This window comes from Pristiophorus japonicus, chromosome 9 (assembly GCF_044704955.1).
Source record: "Pristiophorus japonicus isolate sPriJap1 chromosome 9, sPriJap1.hap1, whole genome shotgun sequence".
In the NCBI taxonomy this organism is placed as follows: domain Eukaryota; kingdom Metazoa; phylum Chordata; class Chondrichthyes; family Pristiophoridae; genus Pristiophorus; species Pristiophorus japonicus.
Window position 1 is genome coordinate 215,287,449 of NC_091985.1, and position 24,085 is coordinate 215,311,533.

Genomic DNA, 24,085 nt, shown 5'->3' on the forward strand with positions numbered 1-24,085 from the left:
TGCGCTGCTATGACATCCTTAACAATTGATTCCATCATTTTACCTACTACCGATGTCAGGCTGACCGGTCTATAATTCCGTTTTCTCTCTCCCTCCTTTTTTAAAAAAATGGGGTTACATTTGCTACTCTCCACTCCATAGGAACTGATCCAGAGTCTATGGAATGTTGGAAAATGACTGTCAATGCATCCGCTATTTCCAAGGCCACTTCCTTAAGTACTCTGGGATGCAGACTATCAAGCCCTGGGGATTTATTGGCCTTCAATCCCATCAATTTCCCCAACACAATTTCCCGATTAATAAGGATTTCCCTCAGTTCCTCCTTCTGAACCTAGAACCTCTGACCCCTTTTATATTCAGAAGGTTGTTTGTGTCCTCCTTAGTGAATACCGAACCAAAGTACTTGTTCAATTGGTCCGCCATTTCTTTGTTCCCCGTTATGACTTCCCCTGATTCTGACTGCAGGGGACCTACGTTAGTCTTTACTAACCTTTTTCTCTTTACATATCTATAGAAGCTTTTGCAGTCCGTCTTAATGTTCCCTGTAAGCTTCCTCTCCTACTCTATTTTCCCTGCCCTAATCAAACCCTTTGTCCTTCTCTGAGTTCTAAATTTCTCCCAGTCCCCGGGTTCGCTGCTATTTCTGGCCAATTTGTATGCCACTTCCTTCGCTTTAATACTAACCCTGATTTCCCTTGATAGCCACGGTTGAGCCACCTTCCCTTTTTTATTTTTACGACAGACAGGAATGTACAATTGTTGTAGTTCATCCATGCGGTCTCTAAATGTCTGCCATTGCCCATCCACTGTCAACCCTTTAAGTATCATTCGCCAATCTATCCTAGCCAATTCACGCCTCATACCTTCAAAGTTACCCTTCTTTAAGTTCTGGACCATGGTCTCTGAATTAACTGTTTCATTCTCCATCCTAATGTAGAATTCCACCATATTATGGTCACTCTTCCCCAAGGGGTCTCGCACAACGAGATTGCTAATTAATCCTCTCTCATTACACAACACCCAGTCTAAAATGGCCTCTCCCCTAGTTGGTTCCTCGACATATTGGTTTAGAAAACCATCCCTTATGCACTCCAGGAAATCCTCCTCCCACTGTATTGCTTACAGTTTGGTTAGCCCAATCTATATTCATATTAAAGTCACCCATGATAACTGCTGCACCTTTATTGCATGCACCCCTAATTTCCTGTTTGATGCCCTCCCCAACATCACTACTACTGTTTGGAGGTCTGTACACAACTCCCACTAACGTTTTTTGCCCTTTGGTGTTCTGCAGCTCTACCCATATAGATTCCACATCATCCAAGCTAATGTCCTTCCTAACTATTTCATTAATCTCCTCTTTAACCCCACCTCCTTTTCATTTTATTCTATCTTTCCTGAATGTTTTTATACCCTTGGATGTTGAGTTCCCAGCTCTGATCATCCTGGAGCCACGTCTCTGTAATCCCAATCTGATCATATCTGTTAACATCTATTTGCACAGTTAATTTATCCACCTGATTATGGATACTCCTTGCATTAAGACACAAAGCCTTCAGGCTTGTTTTTTTAACACCCTTTGTCCTTTTAGAATTATGATGTAGTGTGGCCCTTTTTGTTTCTTGCCTTTGTTTACTCGGCCTTCCATTATTGCTTTTTACCTTTCTGCCATCTGTTTCTGACTCCATATTACTTTACCCTGTCTCGCTGCATAGGTTCCCATCCACCTGCCATATTAGTTTAAACACTCCCGAACTGCATTAGCAAATGTTACCCCTAGGACATCAGTTGTGGTAGAGCACAGAGAATCTGGTCAAATTATATTTCTTAAGATATTAAAATTGCTAATAATAATCATTGAATATATTTAAGGTGGAGATAGACAGAGTTTTCAAAGATTAAGAGAGTCAAGGATTATGGGGAGAGGGCAGGGAAGTGGAGTTGAGGCCAGGATCAGATCAGCCATGATCTTATTGAATGGTGGAGCAGGCTCGAGGAGCCAGATGGCCTACTCCTGCTCCTATTTCTTATGTTCTTGTGTTCTAACACTAGACTCTCAATCCTTAATAAGATAAGGAATTATCTAGAATCTTACAACCCTAAATCTCTCTGCTCCTCTACTCCATTGAAAGTTTTACCATTTAATGTACATTTCCTCCCAAAATCTATCACAGCACATTTCTCTGCATTAAATTTCATTTCACATCTACCTGCCCCAATTACTAACCTGTGTATTGACAATGAAGGCACTTAAAGTCCTCTTCACAGTTGGCCATGGGCCCTTTTTGGTGTTCCCTGGAGATTTTGATCGTATGCCCCATACACCCAAGCCCAGATCATTTCTCCGTATTGAGAAGAGCATTGGTCCCAACACTGACCCTGGGGACACCACTGTTTACATCCCTCCAGTCTGAAGAACATCCATTAACCACTACTCTCTGTTTTCTGCCCTTTACCCAACTTCCTCTCCACTCGGCCCCACTCCCTTTAATACCATGAGCCTTAATTTGATCAACAAGCCTCTTGTCCGGCACCTTATCAAACACCTTTTGACAATCCATCTACACAACATCCACTGCATTTCCTTTCTCACTGCATTGTGTTATTTCCTGCAATAATCCCTGCTGTCTGTCCTGAATGAATACATTTCACAAACAAATGTTGCAATGTTTGCTCCACCTTCAGGGTTCCATCTGTTTAAAGCCACAACAGAAAGGTCCAGTTTCCTCCTGGAGTTTGAAAGAAATCAGCTTTAACAATGGGGCAGAGTTTCAGCCAATCAGGGAGATCCGGGCTCAGCCCCGCCCACTGGTGCTGCAAGCCCTGCCCCTCGGACACTCTGATTACTAGCTGTGGCCCCGCCCCCGCTTTTCCTAACCCCTGGGGGGGTCTTCACACACACCGTGTTTGGGCCCAGGCCCGAGAGACAACACTCCGCATTATCCACCTCCCCACAACTACCCGCCAGATTCAGACACAAACTCCGGGACAACCAGGAAGTGCCAGGAAATCCCCAGCGAGTCAGGGAGCGTCTGTAAATGGAGGAGAAATGGGGACCGGTCAGGGAACTTCTGTAATTAGAGGACAAATGAAGACCAGTCAGGGAGTGTCTGTAAAGGGAGGAGTAATGGGGACTGGTCAAGGAGCATCTGTAAATGGAGGAGAAATGGGGACTGGTCAAGGAGTGTCTGTAAATGGAGGAGAAATGGGGACTGGTCAGAGAACGTCTGTAAATGGAGAAATGGGGACTGGTCAGGGAGTGTCTGTAAATGGAGGAGAAATGGGGACTGGTCAGAGAACGTCTGTAAATGGAGAAATGGGGACTGGTCAGGGAGTGTCTGTAAATGGAGGAGAAATGGGGACTGGTCAGAGAACGTCTGTAAATGGAGAAATGGGGACTGGTCAGGGAGTGTCTGTAAATGGAGGAGAAATGGGGACTGGTCAGGGAGTGTCTGTAAATGGAGGAGAAATGGGGACTGGTTAGGGAGCGTCTGTAAATGGAGAAATGGGGACAGGTTAGAGAGCGTTTGTAAATGGAGAAATGGGGACTGGTTAGGGAGCATCTGTAAATGGAAGAGAAATGGGGACTGGTTAGGGAGCATCTGTAAATGGAGGAGAAATGGGGACTGGTCAGGGAGCATCTGTAAATGGAGAAATGGGGACTGGTCAGGGAGCGTTTGTAGATTAAGGCAAAATTACTATTTTAGTTAACAAATGTACCAGTCATTTGAATGGGACTCTTTCCTTGTCCCAGCTCCTGTAAATACAAGCTGTAATGGGGCCGGACTCTCAGGAGGCTCCCATGCTGGCTGCTCATGTGTCAGTGATCTCCCATTAGATTAATGTTCTTCTGCTGGGTATATGTTTAATTAAGTGCCCAAAGCATTTCACAAAAGGTGGGGAACCAGTGAGTGTGGGATTGAACCCAGCCAGAGTCAGCACCTTCAGGGGAGGGGAACCAGTGAGTGTAGAACTGAACACAGCCAGAGTCAGCACCTTCAGGGGAGGAGAGGGAGGGGAACCAGTGAGTGTAGAACTGAACCCAGACAGAGTCAGCACCTTCATGGGAGGAGAGAAGTCGACCAAAAGGGAAAACATTGCAGATGGTGCAATGGATTTGGACTTTAGCACAGGGAGGAGGGTGAGTGTGTGGGACGGGGATTTACAGCTTTGGCGGAAACGAGAGGAAATAATGTTCCATTTAAACTAGAATTGTCTCTTCTGAATTTCTATCCTGTACTTAGTGATGATTTTTGTAAACTTCTTTTACAGGGTATTAGAAGGGGAGGATTTGCAGATGAGAAACTCAAACCAAACATATAGTCAAGATCTGACAGAGTCACTCGCTTCATCACCACCTGAATATCATCGGCCTTTGAATGTGGAAGGAGAAATGTTTGTCTGTTCTGTCAGTGGGAACAGATTTCAAACATCAGTGTGACTGGAAAAGCACCGAGACACACACACCCGAGTGAGAGTGTTCCAGTGCACTGACTGTGGAAAGAGCTTTAACCAGTTACACAGCCTGAAAAAACATCGCACCATTCACAGCGGGGCAAAACCGTACAGGTGTTCTTTCTGCGGACGAGGCTTCAACTGATCATCCAACCTGGAGAGACACAAGGACACCCGCACCACAGAGAAACTGCGGGAATGTGCGGACTGTTACCCGTCTGAGCTGGAAACTCATCACTACAGGCACACTGGGGGGAAGCTGTTCACCTGCTCCGTGTGTGGGAAGGGATTCACTAATTCATCACACCTTCTGAAACACCAATAGGTTCACACTGATGAGAGATCTTTTAAATAATCCGACGGTGCGAACTGCTTTTAAAGCTCTGTGGATCTGATTCAACACCAGCGAGTTCACACTGATGAGAAACAGTTCAGTCATTCACCCTCATTGCACACCAATGCACTCACACTGGGGGAGGCCATTTACCTGCCCCATGTGTGGGAAGGGATTCGCTTGCTCATCCACACTGCTGACACACCAATGCACTCACACTGGGGGAGGCCGTTCACCTGCCCCATGTGTTGGAAGGGATTTGCTTGCTCATCCACACTGCTGACACACCAATGCACTCACACTGGGGGAGGCCATTTACCTGCCCCATGTGTGAGAAGGGATTCGCTTGCTCATCCACGCTGCTGACACACCAGTGAGTTCATACTGGAGAGAGGCCGTTCACCTGCTCTGTGTGCAGAAATCGATTTGCGTGCTCATCCATGCTGCAGAATAAGGGGTCAGACATTTAGGACAGAGATGAGGAGAAATTTCCTCACTCAGAGGGTGGTGAATGTTTGGAAATCTCTACTCCAGAGAGCTGTAGGTGCTCAGCCGTTGAGTAGATTCAAGAAAGAAGGCGATCATTTTTTGGGAATTAAGGGCTATGGGGATAGTAAAGGAAGATGGAGTTTAGGTAGAAGATCAACCATGATCTTCTTGAATGGCGGAGCAGACCCGAAGGGCCAAATGACCTACTCCGGCTCCTATCTGTGATGTTTTTATGTACCCTGCATGGAGAGCCCTCCACTGGGGATCCCCGCCTCCGCTCGACAGCAAGATGACCCACCATTGTGATTGAGACTAGGCAATGAACAAAATTCATCAACCAATGTCACAGAGACCTGAGTGCCTGGGTTCTCATCCTGGAGTCAAGTGCACTGGCCGCCACTTTTCTATCACTAACTCGCACCTTAGGCCCGGCCCAGTCTGGCTCAGTCACTAAATGCTTTCTAACTGTGATTCTAACTCTGATGGAAAGCTATGAGGCCTCATTTTATTGTACGACCTATCGGAGAGGCTTTTAATGGCTTTAATAAACTGGCAATAAGATTATTTTTAAAACTGGAAAGTGGTGAAAAATGCCACTAGCGCTGCCTGCAAACTCAGCGAAATCCACTTCATCAATGACCCTGCCACAGGACTCAATTTCCACCCCCTCTCACCACTAGTGCACTGTGTCTGCAGTATGTACCGTCTTACAAAATGCCCACGGTCAGGTCGTGTGGAGTCAAAGGTCAGGTAACAGAATGGATGGAAATATGGCAACAAACTGCCCTCAACTCCAACAAATAATTCCTGTTTTGCAGCCATCTTTCCATCCATTCTGCTGCCTGGCCCTTCACTCCACACAGCCTGGACCTTAGTCACTTTGTAGATCTTACATATTGTTGTGGATAGCAAGCTGGTTACAAAACAGAAAGAGAGAGTGGGGTTAAGAGTAGCTACTCAGACTGGCAAAGGGTGGGAGGTGGTGTTCCACAGGGATCGGTGCTGGGACCACTATTCTGGCAATAGGTGGGAGGTGGTGTTCCACAAGGATCGGTGCTGGGACCACTGTTCTGGCAATAGGTGGGAAGTGGTGTTCCACAGGGATCAGTGCTGAGACCAGTGTTCTGGCAATAGGTGGGAGGTGGTGTTCCCCAGGGATTTGTGCTGGGATCACTGTTCTGGCAATAGGTGGGAGATGGTGATCCACAGGGATCGGTGTTGGGACCACTGTTGTTCGCCATTTACATAAAGGATTTGGACTCGGGAATCAGAAGTACAATTTCCAAATTTTTAGATGACACAAATTGGGAGGTAGAGCTAAATTAAAAAGTAGGACCTCAAAAGTAGTAATCTCGGGATTGCTACCAGTGCCACGTGCTAGTCAGAGTAGGAATCGCAGGATAGCGCAGATGAATACGTGGCTTGAGCAGTGGTGCAGCAGGGAGGGATTCAAATTTCTGGGGCATTGGAACCGGTTCTGGGGGAAGTGGGACCAGTACAAACTGGACGGTCTGCACCTGGGCAGGACCGGAACCAATGTTTGCTAGTGCTGTTGGGGAGGAGTTAAACTAATATGGCAGGGGGATGGGAACCAATGCAGGGAGACAGAGAGAGACAAAAGGGAGGCAGAGGCAGGAGACGGAGGGGAGATGGGGGGGGGGGGGGTGGGGGGCGGAGAGGCCCGGGGTGGGGAACAGGAAGGGCCACTGTGCGGTAGAATTCTAAAAGGACAAAGGGTGTTAAAAAAACAAGCCTGAAGGCTTTGTGTCGTAATGCAAGGAGTATCCGCAATAAGGTGGATGAATTAACTGTGCAAATAGATGTTAACAAATATGATGTGATTGGGATTACGGAGACGTGGCTCCAGGATGATCAGGGCTGGGAACTCAACATCCAGGGGTATTCAACATTCAGGAAGGATAGAATAAAAGGAAAAGGAGGTGGGGTAGCATTGCTGGTTAAAGAGGAGATTAATGCAATAGTTAGGAAAGACATTAGCTTGGATGATGTGGAATCTATATGGGTAGAGCTGCAGAACACCAAAGGGCAAAAAACGTTAGTGGGAGTTGTGTACAGACCTCCAAACAGTAGTGATGTTGGGGAGGGCATCAAACAGGAAATTAGGGGTGCATGCAATAAAGGTGCAGCAGTTATAATGGGTGACTTTAATATGCACATAGATTGGGCTAGCCAAACTGGAAGCAATACGGTGGAGGAGGATTTCCTGGAGTGCATAAGGGATGGTTTTCTGGACCAATATGTCGAGGAACCAACTAGGGGGGAGGCCATCTTAGACTGGGTGTTGTGTAATGAGAGAGGACTAATTAGCAATTTCATTGTGCGAGGCCCCTTGGGGAATAGTGACCATAATATGGTGGAATTCTGCATTAGGATGGAGAATGATACAGTTAATTCAGAGACCATGGTCCAGAACTTAAAGAAGGGTAACTTTGAAGGTATGAGGCGTGAATTGGCTAGGATAGATTGGCGAATAATACTTAAGGGGTTGACTGTGGATGGGCAATGGCAGACATTTAGAGACCGCATGGATGAATTACAACAATTGTACATTCCTGTCTGGCGTAAAAATAAAAAAGGGAAGGTGGCTCAACCGTGGCTATCTAGGGAAATCAGGGATAGTATTAAAGCCAAGGAAGTGGCATACAAATTGGCCAGAAATAGCAGCGAACCTGGGGACTGGGAGAAATTTAGAACTCAGCAGAGGAGGACAAAGGGTTTGATTAGGGCAGGGAAAATGGAGTACGAGAAGAAGCTTGCAGGGAACATTAAGGCGGATTGCAAAGGTTTCTGTAGATATGTAAAGAGAAAAAGGTTAGTAAAGACAAACGTAGGTCCCCTGCAGTCAGAATCAGGGGAAGTCATAACGGGGAACAAAGAAATGGCAGACCAATTGAACAAGTACTTTGGTTCATTATTCACTAAGGAGGACACAATCAACCTTCCGGATATAAAAGGGGTCAGAGGGTCTAGTAGGGAGGAGGAACTGAGGGAAATCTTTATTGGTCGGGAAATTGTGTTGGGGAAATTGATGGGATTGAAGGCCGATAAATCCCCAGGGCCTGATGGACTGCATCCCAGAGTACTTAAGGAGGTGGCCTTGGAAATAGCGGATGCATTGACAGTCATTTTCCAACATTCCATTGACTCTGGATCAGTTCCTATCGAGTGGAGGGTAGCCAATGTAACCCCACTTTTAAAAAAAGGAGGGAGAGAGAAAACAGGGAATTATAGACCGGTCAGCCTGACCTCAGTAGTGGGTAAAATGATGGAATCAATTATTAAGGATGTCATAGCAGCGCATTTGGAAAATGGTGACATGATAGGTCCAAGTCAGCATGGATTTGTGAAGGGGAAATCATGCTTGACAAATCTTCTGGAATTTTTTGAGGATGTTTCCAGTAAAGTGGACAAAGGAGAACCAGTTGATGTGGTATATTTGGACTTTCAGAAGGCTTTCGACAAGGTCCCACACAAGAGATTAATGTGCAAAGTTAAAGCACATGGGATTGGGGGTAGTGTGCTGACGTGGATTAAGAACTGGTTGTCAGACAGGAAGCAAAGAGTAGGAGTAAATGGGTACTTTTCCGAATGGCAGGCAGTGACTAGTGGGGTACCGCAAGGTTCTGTGCTGGGGTCCCAGCTGTTTACATTGTACATTAATGATTTAGACGAGGGGATTAAATGTAGTATCTCCAAATTTGCGGATGACACTAAGTTGGGTGGCAGTGTGAGCTGCGAGGAGGATGCTATGAGGCTGCAGAGTGACTTGGATAGGTTAGGTGAGTGGGCAAATGCATGGCAGATGAAGTATAATGTGGATAAATGTGAGGTTATCCACTTTGGTGGTAAAAACAGAGAGACAGACTATTATCTGAATGGTGACAGATTAGGAAAAGGGAAGGTGCAACGAGACCTGGGTGTCATGGTACATCAGTCATTGAAGGTTGACATGCAGGTACAGCAGGCGGTTAAGAAAGCAAATGGCATGTTGGCCTTCATAGCGAGGGGATTTGAGTACAGGGGCAGGGAGGTGTTGCTACAGTTGTACAGGGCCTTGTTGAGGCCACACCTGGAGTATTGTGTCCAGTTTTGGTCTCCTAACTTGAGGAAGGACATTCTTGCTATTGAGGGAGTGCAGTGAAGATTCACCAGACTGATTCCCGGGAAGGTGGGACTGACCTATCAAGAAAGACTGGATCAACTGGGCTTGTATTCACTGGAGTTCAGAAGAATGAGAGGGAACCTCATAGAAACGTTTAAAATTCTGACGGGTTTAGACAGGTTAGATGCAGGAAGAATGTTCCCAATGTTGGGGAGGTCCAGAACCAGGGGTCACAGTCTAAGGATAAGGGGTAAGCCATTTAGGACCGAGATGAGGAGAGACTTCTTCACCCAGAGAGTGGTGAACCTGTGGAATTCTCTGCCACAGAAAGTGGTTGGGGCCAATTCACTAAATATATTGAAAAGGGAGTTAGATGACTCAGGGGATCAAGGGGTATGGCGAGAAAGCAGGAAGGGGGTACTGAAGTTTCATGTTCAGCCATGAACTCATTGAATGGCGGTGCAGGCTAGAAGGGCTGAATGGCCTGCTCCTGCACCTATTTTCTATATTTCTATGTTTCTAATACTGAGGAAGACTGTGTCAAAATGCAAGACATTAATAAGTTTGCAGAATGCGTGTGTAATTGGCAAATGAATTTCAGTATAGATCAGTGTGAGGTGATGTGCTTTGGTAGGAAGAATAAGGAGGCCACATTCTATTTGGAAAATAAGAGTCTAAATGGGGAAGAGGGGCAAAGGGATCAAAGGGTACAGACACACAAATAACTAAAAGTAGCGACGCGGGTTAATACGGTCATTTTAAAAAGCAAACAAAGCACTGGGGTTCATTTCTAAAGGAGCCTTCTGTTCCATGCCCAGGAGTCTGAACCATGGAAGAGAGCGCTGGGACACATTTCTTACACAGCTCAAGATTAACCTGCACGGCGACTTTGCTGTCAGTGCAGACAGACGAGAAAGACCAAAGTGCCGTTTGCCCCTCTCCCTGAAGGACTGTGTCCAGGTTGAAGTTCTGTTCCCGCCGTACGATCCTCTCTGAGCTCCAGCCAGGTGATGCTAAACACTCAGGTGGGAAAGACAAAAATCCACAGGAATGTGTTTAAAGCAAAGCTGATTTATTTCCCATTCTTCCAGAATATTAAATTCCAGCCCAGTTATAGGGTTATTAACATCAGCAGAAACAAACCCCAATGGTCAGAATGAACATGGTTCAGTGCTGGATGTGATTAACAGCAGCAATAACAGCAGAGTCCATCCCCTGCAGTCACTTGTGAGCTCGCTGGTGTGTCAGCAGGATGGAGGAACGAGTGAATCCCTTCCCACACTCAGAGCAGGTGAACGGCCTCTCCCCAGTGTGAACTCACTAGTGTATCAGAAGGTGGGATGAACGAGCGAATCCCTTCCCACACTTGGAGCAGGTGAACGGCCTCTCCCCAGTGTGAACTCGCTGGTGTATCAGAAGGTGGGATGGACGAGTGAATCCCTTCCCACACTCTGAGCAGGTGAATGGCCTCTCCCCGGTGTGACTGCATTTGTGTCTCGATAGGCCAGAGATTTGGCTGAAGCCTCGTCCACACACAGAACACGTGTACACTTTCCCCCCACTGTCAACGGTGCTTTTTGCTTCCATATTGAGAGGCCGATGATATTCAGGTCCCGATGAATCAAGTGACGCTGTCAGATCTTGATGCGGTCTGCGATTTGAGTTTCCGGTCTGCAAATCCTCCCCTTCTAATACCCTGTAAAATTAATTTAAAACAGGAAAAAGGCAGTGTGAGAAAGAACCCACAAAGAGGCAAGTTAGTAATTTGAACTTAATGAATCTGCTAATTTGTGGGACCGGCATTATAACAAAGTGACCTTGAAAGCGGCCGGATTGTCGTAAAAATCCAACTGGTTCACTAATGTCTGACTCTGGCTAGGGTCAGTTCTACACTCACTGGTTCCCCTCCCCTGAAGGTGCTGGCTCTGGCTGGGTTCAGTTCTACACTCACCAGTTTCTCTCCAATATGTGACCCATGTGCCCAATCTCCATGTGTGAACCTCGACAATGAGTGTTGACAGGCTATTCCATTGCCTTCACCTGAGGCCTCACATGTGCATTTTCCAGCAGGATCACTGGACCCTCCCCTCCTCCCAATGGCTCAGTGGGTACAGGCACTGACCAGTGTGACGGAGTCATAGTAACAGGAGGGGCCCAGGTTTAATCCCCTTGGCGTATCCTCCCCTTCTAAACCCCTGTAAAAGCTGTTTACAAAAGTCATCACTGTAAGTAGGAACATAGAAAGAGGAATAGGCCATTCGGCCCCTTGAGCCTGTTCAATTGGCCCCCAGCCTCAGTTATATGGGAAACATCGAGTTCTGCATTTCCATTACCCTTTAAAAACACAAGAAATTGGAGCAGGAGTAGGCCATACAGCCCCTCGAGCCTGCTCCACCATTCAGTAAGATCATGGCTGATCTTCTCTCTCAACTCCACTCTGGTTACCCGATCCTTCTGACACTGAAAATTGTTTCTCCTTATTAAGAGGGTTGGCGGACTGGAGGAGGTTACAGAGATAGGGAGAGGTGAGGCCTTGGAGGGATTTGAACAAGAGGAGGAGTATTTAAGGTTGAAGTCACCAGCCGTCTCCCCCAGTGCAGAATGTGACTCACTACCAACAGGAAGGATTTTGTTTAACTACTAAAGGTGCATAATGAGAGGGAAACCTTTAACTAACAGCAACATGGAAAGAGGGAAATCTTTAAACACCTGGTCCACTTGGCACCAAAGTTTCTGAAACTCATAATAGGAACTCCAGGGAAACAAAATAGCTGCGTTGATAAAGGATGGAATCACTGCAATAGTGAGAGACAACATTGGCTCAAATGATCAGGATGTTGAAACAGTTTGGGTGGAGATAAGGAATAATAAGGGAAAAAAGTCACTGGTGGGCGTAGTCTATAGGCCTCCTAACAGTAGCAACTCTGTTGGTCGGAGTGTAAACCAAGAAATAGTGGGTGCTTGTAAAAAGAGAACAGCAATGACCATGGGTGATTTTAACCTCCGTATTGATTGGACAAATCAAATTGGTCAGGGTAGCCTTGAGGAAGAGTTCATTGAGTGCATAAGGGATGGGTTCCTTGAGCAATATGTAACGGAACCAACCAGGGGGCTGGCTATCTTAGATCTAGTCCTGTGCAATGAGACAGGATTAATAAACAATCTCCTAGTAAAGGATCCCCTTGGAATGAGTGACCATAGCATAGTTGAATTTCAAATTCAGATGGAGGACGAGAAAGTTGGATCTCAAACCAGCGTACGAAGCTTAAATAAAGGAGACTACAAAAGGTATGAGGGCAGAGTTGCCTAAAGTGGACTGGAAAAATAGATTAAAGTGTAGGACGGTTGATGAACAGTGGCATACATTTAAGGAGCTAGTTCATAACTCTCAAGAAAAATATATTCCAGTGAGGAGGAAAGGGTGTAAAAGAAAAAATAGCCATCTGTGGTTAAATAAAGAAATAAAGGACGGTATCGAAATAAAAACAAGGGCATACAAAGTGGCCAAAACTAGTGGGAGGACAGAAGATTGGAATGCTTTAAAAAAACAGCAAAGAATGACTAAAAAAATGATTAAGAAAGGGAAGGTAGACTATGAAAGTAAACTAGCACAAAATATAAAAACAGATAGAAAAGCTAAGACAGTAATAAGAATATAACAGAACCAAACCCTAAACAATAATCAAACAAAAAAAAAGTATAATTTTTTTTATTATTTAAATGAACAAACAAAAATTTATGGAAAGTAAGGGAAAAGGAGATATACGGCAGAAAAGAAACAAACAAACCAGTAGGAAAATAAAACATTAGACCCCTCCCACAAAAAATCCCCACCACAAACCACGGGTGTTCAACTCGGTGTGGCATCACATACTAACAGAACAAAAAGAGGGCGGGCCTCTACATTTTCACCTAACAAACAGGTAGGACAACAGACTACAAAAACATAGAAAATAGGTGCAGGAGTAGGCCATTCGGCCCTTCGAGCACAGCAGAGGGAGAAATAAGGACCATAAGACCAGACAAAACAAACAATTAACACCACATCACTGAGAGAAGCAGGAGCTTTAAATAGTTCTTGTCCCTGCTCACAGTCCTTCTCGTTTTGACTGACCTAGTGGAAGGTGAGGAGCTGTAAACCCTCCATAACCTCTCACTGTACGTTTTTCATTCTAATACCCTCTGACCCTTGAACCCACCCCCCCCTGCTTTCCCCGGCCTGTGGTGAAGCCCCAGTCAGGGTGAAAGGTGAGGCCGACAGACCACAATCAGCCACCGAGACACGGATCATGGAGTGAGTATAAATCCCCCCGGACCTTTCCTCCCCCTCCCTGGTGGATTTCTCTCTCACTCTATCAGATTTCGGACCCACGGTGCTCCTGTCCCATTAGTTACAATCAATGTCAGTGTGTGCCGCCGGGCCTGATGTCTCTGTCCCCTTGTCCCACAACAGGGCATTATTGCCGTGGTACCGGAGTGTACACAGACAAAAATACATCGAAAAACAAGAGCAAAGTGCGTCCTAAACCCCCCGCCCCATCATTCATAAACACAACCCTCACCCAAACAGTTAAAACAAGGTCATTTGTTGTTATTAAACAATTAAATTAAAAATCCAAAAATAAAAATCAGACAATCACACCACCAAAGTACAAAACTCAGTCTCCCCAAAGAACATAACAGCGACTTAAAATCAACCTAAAAAACCCGGAGACGGATTCCCTTCCCCGGGACCTCCGCTCCAACCCGCCTCCCTCCTGGGCCACACAGAAATCCAGCCCGAGGCTCATCATCGGCACTAGGCCCGAACACACAAACCACCGATTGACCCGAGACACCATCCCGAAAACCGCACTAACCCCCCGCACACCCTGACCCAGGGCCCGAGGCCCGGATATAGTCGCACAAAAATTACATTTAAAATAATAAAATAAAGTCGGGAATCTCTGGAAAACAGAGAGTAGCAAGAAACGGCGGCGACCCAGCAAGTCCGAGAAATAACCCCCCCAACAACTTTGTCGTAGTGTGTTACAACTGAGTGATATTTCAGAGTCAACCACATTGCTGTGGGATCTGGAGTCACATATAGGCCAGACCAGATAAGGGCATCAGATTTCCTTCTCTCAAAAACATCAGTGAGCCAGATGGGTTTTTACAACAATCCAGTAGTTCCATTACTGATAGTAGCTTTTTATTCTAGATTTATTTAATTAATTGAATTTAAATTCCCCAGCTGCCATGGTGGGATTTGAACTCACATCTCTGGATTATTAGTCTAGGCCTCAGGATTACCAGCCCAGTGATGTTACCGTTCCCATTATGCAGTGAGCTAGAATGAAAAAGGATCTGGCCCAGGTGGATGGGAGGCAAAACAGCAAGTGAACAATGGGAGGCCTTCAAAGAGGAGATGGTTCGGGGACAGAGGAGACACATTTCTATTAGGGGAAAGGACGGGCATCCAAAGCCAGAGCTCCCTGAATGACTAAACGTATAGAGGTTAAAATGACAAAAAAGGAGCCATTTGACAAATGCAAGGTTCAGATACAGTGGGGAATCAAGCTGAATATAGAAAATACAGAGGAGATCTAAAATATGGAATAAGAGGGTCAAAGAGAGAGTATGAAAATAGATTAGCAGCTAACATAAAGGGGAACCGAAAAGTCTTTTATAAACACATAACTAGTAAAAGGGTGGTCGAAGGAAGGGTTGGGTTGATTAGGGACCAAAAAGGAGATCTTGTGCAGGCAGAGGGCATGGCTGAGGTATTAAATGAGTCTGTTACAGCTGTCTTCACTAGAGAAGAGGATGCTACCAATGTAGCAGTAAAGAAGGAGGCAGTAGTGATATTGGATAGGACAAAAATCGATGAAGAGGAAGTGCTTAAAAGGTTGGCAATCCTCAAAGTAGAAAGGTTACATGACCCTACATTACTGAGGGAAGTAAGGATGAAAATTGCGGAGGCTCTAGCCACAATCTTCCAATCCTCCTTGGATATCGGCGTGGTGCCAGAGGACTGCCGGACTGCAAATGTTACACCCCTGTTTAAAAAAGGGGCGAGAGATAAACCCGGAAACTACAGATCAGTGAGCCTAACGTCGGTGATAGGGAAACTTCTAGAAACAATAATCTGGGACAAAATTCATTGGCATTTGGGAAACTATGGGCTAATAACTGGAAGTCAGCACAGATTTGTTAAAGGCAGGTCATGTTTGAGTAACTTGACCGAGGTTTTTGATGAAGTAATGGGGAGGGTTGATGAGGGTAGTGCGGTTGATGTTGTGCAGATGACTTACAAAAAGCACTTGACAAAGCACCACATAATAGAATTGTTAGCAAAATTAAAGCCTATGGGATTAATGGGACAGTGGCAGCATGTGTACATAATTGGGTAAGGGACAGAAAGCAGAGAGTAGTGGTGAATGGTTGTTTTTCAGACTGGAGGTAAGTATCCAGTGGTGTTTTCCAGCGGTCGTTAGGACCACTGCTCTTTTTGGGCTGGATTTGGGTATACAGGGCATCATTTCATCGTTTGCAGATGACACAAAACTTGGAGGAGAGTAGTAAAAGACTTCAGGTGATAATAGACAGACTGATGAAATGGGCAGCCACGTGGCAGATGGAATTTAATGCAGAGAAGTGTGAAGTGATATATTTTGGTAGGAAAAATAAAGAGAGGCAATATGAATGAAATGGTACAATTTTGAAAGGGATGCAGGAACAGAGAGACCTGGGGTGTATGTATACAAATCTTTGAAGGTGGCAGGAGAACATTGGAATACTGAAGTGTGGATGTAACAAAGGAATGGTTGTGGGTTTCAGCAGTAGATCAGCTGAGACATCCTTTCACCTCCGTAATATCACCCTGCTTCGCCCCTGCCTCAACTCATCTGCTGCTGAAACCCTCATCCATGCCTTTGTTGCCTCCAGACTTAACTATTCCAGTGTTCTCCTGGCCAGCCTCACAACTTCCACCCTTCCTAAATGTCTCAGTTTAGACACTTTGAGCATGCTCTAGGCTACCTGACCTAACATCTCTTTATGTGGCTCTGTGTCAAATCTTTTTTGATAAGACTCTTGTGAGGAGCCTGGGAATACTTTACTATGTTAAAGGAGCTATATAAATGCAAGTTGTTGTTGTTGACTTCAGAGGAGGTAGAGAAGGATCATACACTCAACATTTCTGGCTGAAGATAGTTATGAATGCTTCAGCCTTTCTTTTGCACTTAGGTGCTGGGCTCTGCCATCATTGAGGATGGAAATGTTCATGGAGATGCCTCCTTCTGTTAGTTGTTTAATTGTCCACCACCATTCATAACTGGATGTGGCAGGACTGCAGAGCTGTGATCTGATCCATTGGTTGTGGGATCACTTAGCTCTGACCATAGCATGCTGCTTATGCTGGTTAACAGGCAGGTAGTCCTGTGTTGTAGCTTCTCCAGTTTGGTAGCTCATTTTTAGGTACACCTGGTGCTGCTCCCAGCATGCTCTTCTACACTCCTCATTGAACGGAGGTTGGTCAGCTTGCTTGATGGTAATGAAGGAGTAAGAATATGCCAGGCCATGAGCTTGCAGATTGTGTTGGAATACAATTCTGCAGCTGTGGATAGCCCAGAGCACCTTATGGCTGCCCAGTTTTGAGCTGCTAGGTCAATTATTAGTCTATTCCATATGGCACAGTGGTAGTGCCACACAATATGATGGTGGTTGTCCTCAATGTGAAGGCAGAACTTGGTCTCCACATGGGCCAACTTGGTATCCTCTGCAAATTTGGAAAACATGCCACAATTTCTGAGTCTATATAATGGTGAACAACAGTGGTCCTGGCACGGATCCCTGCGGGACATCACTTCTCACTTCCTGCCAGTCTGAGAAACTTCACTTAGCTCATATCCTCTGATTTCCGTTTAGTAGTCATCTTTCCATCCATTCTACTACCTGGCCCTTGACTCCACATGGTCTGACTTGCGTCATCTTATAGACCATAATTACTGCAGAAACAGTACCAATGGTAGAGAGGGTGGATACTGAGTGCTGTGGCAGGGGCACTGTGAACTGGATTTCTCTGTCCCATGTGTTTTGAGGCATCACTAATAGTGTTTTTCACCTCCAAAATTAAAAAAAACTTGTTGCCAGTTTATTAAAGCCATTAACAGCCTCTCCAGTGGGACACACAAACAAAATGAGACCTCGTAAATTTCCCTCAGAATGAGGCCAGAACTCAAGTTACAAAACAGTTAGAATATATTTAGCAATGAACTCAGACACGGTGTGTCCTGAGATGCGAGTTAGTAACGGAAATGTATCAGCACCATGGCTGAGGACCCTGGCACACCGGTCTTTGTATAATTTATTTATTAAGTTTGTTTATTGAAAAATCAGACTGGTGGGTTATCTTCCGACCGAGGCTGGGTTCCCCAATGGGGGCTTTCTACGCGCGAGTCCTCCCCTGCACCACTGGGGTCTAGGGCGGAGACTGTTACACGGAGCAGTCATGTGCAATCATTTTTCATAGAATCATAGAAAAATTATGACAGAGGAGGCCATTCGGCCCATAATGTCCATGCCAGTCGAAAAAGAGCTAAACAGCCTATGCCCACCTTCCAGCACTAGGCCCGTAGTCCTGCAGGTTGCGGCTCTTCACGTGCACATCAAGAACTATTTAAATGTGATGAGGGTTTCTGCCTCTACCACCCTTTCAGGCAGTGAGTTCCAGACTCTCACCCTCCAGGGAAAGAAATGTTTCCTTATTTCCCCTCTAATCCTTTTACCATATACTTTAAATCTATAGCCCTGGTTATTGACCCTTCAGCTAAGGGAAATGTCCTTCCTATCCACTGTATCTAGGCCCCTCATAATTTTATACACCTCAATTAAATCTCTCCTCGGCCTCCTCTGTTCCAAGGAAAACAACCCCAGCCTACCCAATCCTTCCTCATAGCTAAAGTTTTCCGATCCTGGAAACAGCCTCTTCTCAGAACCCTTTCTAGTGCAATCACATACTTCCTGTAATGTGCTGACCAGAACTGCACACAGTAATCCAGCTGTGGCCAAACTAGTGTTGTATACAGTTCCAGCATAACTCCCCTTTCCGGGCTCCAAGGCCAGATGTGGATTTTTGTGGGGAGAGGAGTCCATGGGCTATGTATATATTCAGTGATCGATTTTTCAGCCCCTGCATAGTTACCTGAAGCGGCTGCTCCTCAAGTTTTGGTTACACTTCAGCACCATGCCCCTATTCTTCGATTGCCCGATGTGGAGGGTGATGGAGTGGAGATGTCGGATGAGTAAGTCAGAGGATCTTCTCCTGGACCTGCTCTTGGGTCTGGCAAAAACATAAAATTTGCAAGTCCAAGATGAGCGGGCCCATTGGGAGGTCACACTGGCTGCCTACCTCGCTTCCACGGTCTTGCCCGGCTGGCTGTGGAGAGGGACCATGTGGTGTCCATGTGGAAGGCTTGATAACTTTCGTGACCGGTGGGCACCGCAGGTTAAAGAGGTGATAATTGATCCTCACAATCACTTTATGATTTGTGTGTAAATAGTTATTACTATTTATTTCATATTTGTGGTATACGAGGGCACTTGCTTTAAAGATTTCTGTTCCCATCTGCTAACACTGGAGCAACTTGGTGTGACCCCCTACAGGTAGTGAAAAAAAACAATTTCAATCGGCTGACACAAAATAAATGTTATCTTCACCACCTGGGGCTTTCAATGAATGGAAGGATGTTTACCCAGAAACCCCCGCGAGGCTCAAAGTGGCCTATCAATGACTACAGGAGCCCAGTACGCAGGCGTGCGGCCGGTCTGTGCTCTGGGCATGCGCAGTGCCAGTGGTGAAGATCGTTTGTGACAGAAGATACGGTTCTGCGAGGCGCCGGGAGATTGTGGTCTGCGCGGAGGAATTGGACAGCCGGATACGCTGGGAAGCTTCATAAACAGGTCGCGAAAGCCTCAGGCACCGAATAAGAGCATAGAGGCACCGAATATGAGCGGACAGGCTCCGAATAAGAGCCCGCAGGCCCGTGTTTGCACCGCGGAGATAGGCCAGACCGCCCGGGTTCACTGGCCGCCATCTTGGACAGGGACGTTCAGGGCGGCTGTGCGGCCATAGTCGCAAAGGCTTTTCCCCGGTGACAAGCCCGGATTATTGCGACTGCGCGGCCATTTTCGTACAGGAGCAGAGAGTGGGCGGGGCTTCAGGGTCCCAGTACCCAGGAGAAAAACATTAATGCCTCATTGATTTTATTCTCACTTTCCACACAGCGGGTGTAGAACTGAACCCAACCAGAGCAGAGGGAGGGAGCAAACGGTGGAGGGGGGAGGGTAAAGAAATGTTGGAGATGGTGCGATGGGTTTGGATTTCAGCACAGCGAGGAGGGAGAGTGTGCGGGACAGGGATTTACAGCTTTGGGGGAACAATAGAGGGGAAAGACTGTGCCATAGAAATGAGAATTGTCTGTCTTCAATTTCTATCCTGCACTTCCAGTGCTGACTTTTGTAAAATCCTTTTACAGGATATTAGAAGGGGAGCATTTGCAGACGGAAAACCCAACCAAATATGTCAGATCTGACAGAGTCACTCCATTCATCAGGAGCTGGATATCATCGGCCTTTTAAAGTGGAAGGAGAAACATCGCACCATTCACAACGGGGAGAAACCGTACATGTGTGTGTGTGTGGATGAGGCTTCAACTGATTGTACAACCTGGAGAGACACAAGGACACCCACATCACGGAGAAACCATGGGAATGCGGAGATTGTGGGAAGGGATTCAATTGCCCCTCTGAGCTGGAAACTCATCGACGTCGTCACACCGGGGAGAGGCCGTTCACCTGCCCTGTGTGTGGGAAGGGATTCATTCGTTCAGCTCACCTTCTATCACACCAGCAAGTTCACACGAATGAGAGACCTTTTAAATGCTCTGACTGTGGGAACAGCTTTAAAACCTCTCGTGAACTAAATCAACACCAACGAGTTCACACTGGGGAGAGGCCGTTCAGTTGCTCTTACTGCGAGAAGAGGTTCAGGCAGTCATCCAACCTCACTGAGCACCCGCGAGTTCACACTGGGGAGAAACCATTCATCTGCTCCGTGTGTGGGAAAGGGTTTGTTAAATCATCTCATCAGCTGAGACACCAGCGAGTTCACAGCGGGGAGAGGCCGTTCATCTGCTCTGTGTGTGGGAAGGGATTCGCTCGTTCATCCATCCTCACTGAACACCAGCGAGTTCACACCGGGGAAAGGCCGTTCACGTGTTCCATGTGTGGTATGGAATTGGCTCGTTCATGCCAGCTCACTGCACACCAACCTGTTCACAACGGGGAGAAACATTTTACCTGTTCTGTGTGTGGGAAGGCATGCACTCGTTCATCCCAGCTCACTGAACACCAACTTGTTCACACCAATAAGAGACCGTTTAAATGTCCTGACTGTGAGAAGAGCTTTAAAAGCAGAAAGGATCTGATGACACACCAACGCACTCACACTGGGGAGAGGCTGTACACCTGTTCTGAGTGTGGGAAGAGATTCACTCGTTCATTCAACCTGCTGGCACACCAACGCACTCACACTGCAGAGATGCCGTTCACCTGCTCTGAGTGTGGGAAGGGATTCATTCAGTCGTCCCACCTACTGAAACACCAGCGAGTTCACACTGCTGGTGTGGATTCTGCTGTTAATCACATCCAGGACTGAACCGTGTTCACTTGGACAGTTGGGGTTTGTTGCCACTGATGTAATTAATCCCTATAACTGGGCTGGAGTTTAATTTTCTGGAAAGCTTAGAATCATAGAATGGTTACAGCTTTCGACCCATCAAGCCCATGCAGGCTCTCTGCAAGAACACCTCAGCTAGTCCCACTCCCCCGCCCTTGCCTCGTAACCCTGTGAATTTTTTCCTTCAGGTACTTATCCAATTCCCTTTTGAAAGCGACAATTGAGTCTGCCTCCCACCCTTTCAGGAGTGCATTCCAGATCCTAACCACTCGCTGCGTAAAATTTTTTTTCCTAATGTCGCCTTTGGTTCTTTTGCCAATCACCTTTTGTCCTCTGGATCCACTCTGTCTATACCCCTCATGATCTTGAACACCTCTATCAAATCTCCTCTCAATCTTCTCTGCTGTAAGGAGAACAACCCCAGCTTCTGCAGTATATCCACATAACTGAAGTCCCTCAGCCTTGGAACCATTCTTGTATATCTTTTCTGCACCCTCTGTCAAACAACTCTCAAATAAATCAGCTTTGTTTCCAACATACAGTCGATTCCTTGATTTCTCCAAGAGGAGACTAATTGATATCCTGTTCCATTTTTGAGCCTTTTCTCCTTTGTTAAAGGAAGACTTGTATTTATAAAGTGCTTTTCATGCCAAAGCACTTGACAAGCAAGTGCTTTTTAAGTGCAGTCACTGTTGTAATGGAGGAAATGCAGCAACCAATTTGCACACAGCAGGCTCCCACAAACAACAATGTGATAATGGCCAGATAATCTGTTTTAGTGATGTTGGTTGAGGGACACTGGGGTAAACTCCCTTTTTCTTTGAATAATGTCATGGGATCATTTACGCCCATTTGAGAGGTCAGATGGGGCCTTGATTGAACGTCTCATGTGAAAGACGGCACCTCTGACAGTGCAGCGCTCCCTCTGTATTGCATTGGAATGCCGGCCTAGATTTTATGCTCAAGGCTCTGGAGGTGGACTTCAATCCACAATCTACTGACTCAGAGACAAGAATGTTACCACTGAGCCATGACCAACACCTCATTACTCTGGATTATTTCAGTTCTCTTGCTGTTGGTTATTATCATGGACAAGTCCGAGCTCCCCATAACTTCCAGAGCGCCGCTCCCAGCCTTGGGATCCAGGGAAGCCATTAGTAACACGCCCGTGTACATGCCCTGGGAGTGTTTGACGGGACAGTGTAGAGGAAGCTTTACTCTGTATCTAACAACTCTCTGCGGTAGGGAATTTCACAGGTTAACAACTCTCTCAGTGAAAAGGTTTCTCCTCATCTCAGTCCTAAATGGCTTACCCCTTATCCTTAGACTGTGTTCCCTGGTTCTGGACTTCCCCAACATCGGGAACATTCTTCCTGCATCTAACCTGTCCAGTTCGTCAGAATTTTATATGTTTCTATGAGATCCCCTTTCATCCTTCTAAATTCCTGTGAATACAGGCATAGTCGATCCAGTCTCTCCTCATATGTCAGTCCTGCCATCCTGGGAATCAGTCTGGTGAACATTCGCTGCACTCCCTCAATAGCAAGAATGTCCTTCCTCAGATTAGGAGACCAAAACTGAACACAATATTCCAGGCCCTGTACAACTGCAGTAAGACCTCCCTGCTCCTATACTCAAATCCCCTAGCTATGAAGGCTAACATACCATTTGTCTTCTTCACCGCCTGCTGTACCTGCATGCCAACTTTCAATGACTTATGTACCATGACACCCAGGTCTCATTGCACCTCCCCTTTTCCTAATCTGCCGCCATTCAGATAATATTCTGCCTTTGTGTTTTTGCCCCCAAAGTGGATAACCTCACATTTATCCATATTATACTGCATCTTCTATACATTTGCCCACTCACCTAACCTGTCCAAGTCATCCTGCAGCCTCTTAGCAGCCTCCTCACAGCTCACACCACCACCCAGCTTAGTGCCATCTGCAAACTTGGAAATATTACACTCAATTCCTTCATCTAAATCATTAATGTATATTGTAAATAGCTGGGGTCCCAGCACTGAGCCCTGCGGCACCTCACTAGTCACTGCCTGCCATTCTGAAAAGGACCCGTTTATCCCGACTCTCTGGTTCCTGTCTGCCAACCAGTTCTCTATCCACGTCAGTACATTACCCCCAATACCATGTGCTTTAATTTTGCACACCAATCTCTTGTGTGGGACCTTGTCAAAAGCCTTTTGAAAGTCCAAATACACCACATCCACTGGTTCTCCCTTGTCCACTCTACTAGTTGCATCCTCAAAAAATTCCAGAAGATTTGTCAAGCATGATTTCCCTTTCATAAATCCATGCTGAGGTTTCAGTGCAGTACTGAGGGAGTGCTGCAGTGTCGGAAGTGCCACCTTTTAGACGAGAAGTTGAACCGAGGCCCTGTTTGCCTGGATATTAAAAGATCCCCCGGCACTATTGGGAGGCCTCCCAATTTCCTGGCCAGCATTTCTCCTTCAACCAACACCACCTGATTCTTGGCAATATTGCATTTGCAAAGTTTTCCATGTGACCTATCTAAGCAAGGCTATCAAGGTAGTGGTGGTGAGAGATCATGGCGGAGGTGCGGCGAATGTTTGTGGTGGAGGAGCGATGGGAGCTTGTGGCGGGGGTGCGGCTAATGCGGGTACGGCACCCAGAAGAGCCAAGGGCCCTGGGGCAGCACGGGCCAGCCCACACTGCGATATGTGTGCGCACTAGGTCCGTGCAGCAGAGCAGGTCTCCAGTCGTCCTGCTTAACCCTTGGCACTGGATAAAGGCCTAGCTCTGTCAAGCCCGTGTGGTGGCTGGTGTGCAATGGTCACCACACCTTAAAAAAATCCACGCACAGGCATCTTCCACCCCTGGAGTTCAGGACTGGTACATCGGGTCCTTCATTGAAACATTTATGAACTCATGTGGAAGCAAGTCATCCTCGTTCGAGGGACCGCCTATGATGATGATCACCAAAGTGA

General features: G+C 46.4%; 1 protein-coding gene and 1 pseudogene across 1 annotated transcript; one reads left to right on the forward strand and one right to left on the reverse strand.

Moving 5' to 3' along the window:
• LOC139273680 (zinc finger protein 850-like) overlaps positions 1 to 24,085 on the reverse strand; it is a 59,705-nt pseudogene that overhangs the window by 12,894 nt on the left and 22,726 nt on the right.
• LOC139272879 (zinc finger protein 436-like) lies at positions 15,155 to 21,655 on the forward strand. The gene is made up of 3 exons (XM_070888984.1): positions 15,155 to 15,484; positions 19,261 to 19,447; positions 20,117 to 21,655. The coding sequence occupies exons 1-3, from the start codon at positions 15,155 to 15,157 to the stop codon at positions 21,097 to 21,099; spliced, it is 1,500 nt and encodes a 499-aa protein (XP_070745085.1). The 3' UTR covers positions 21,100 to 21,655.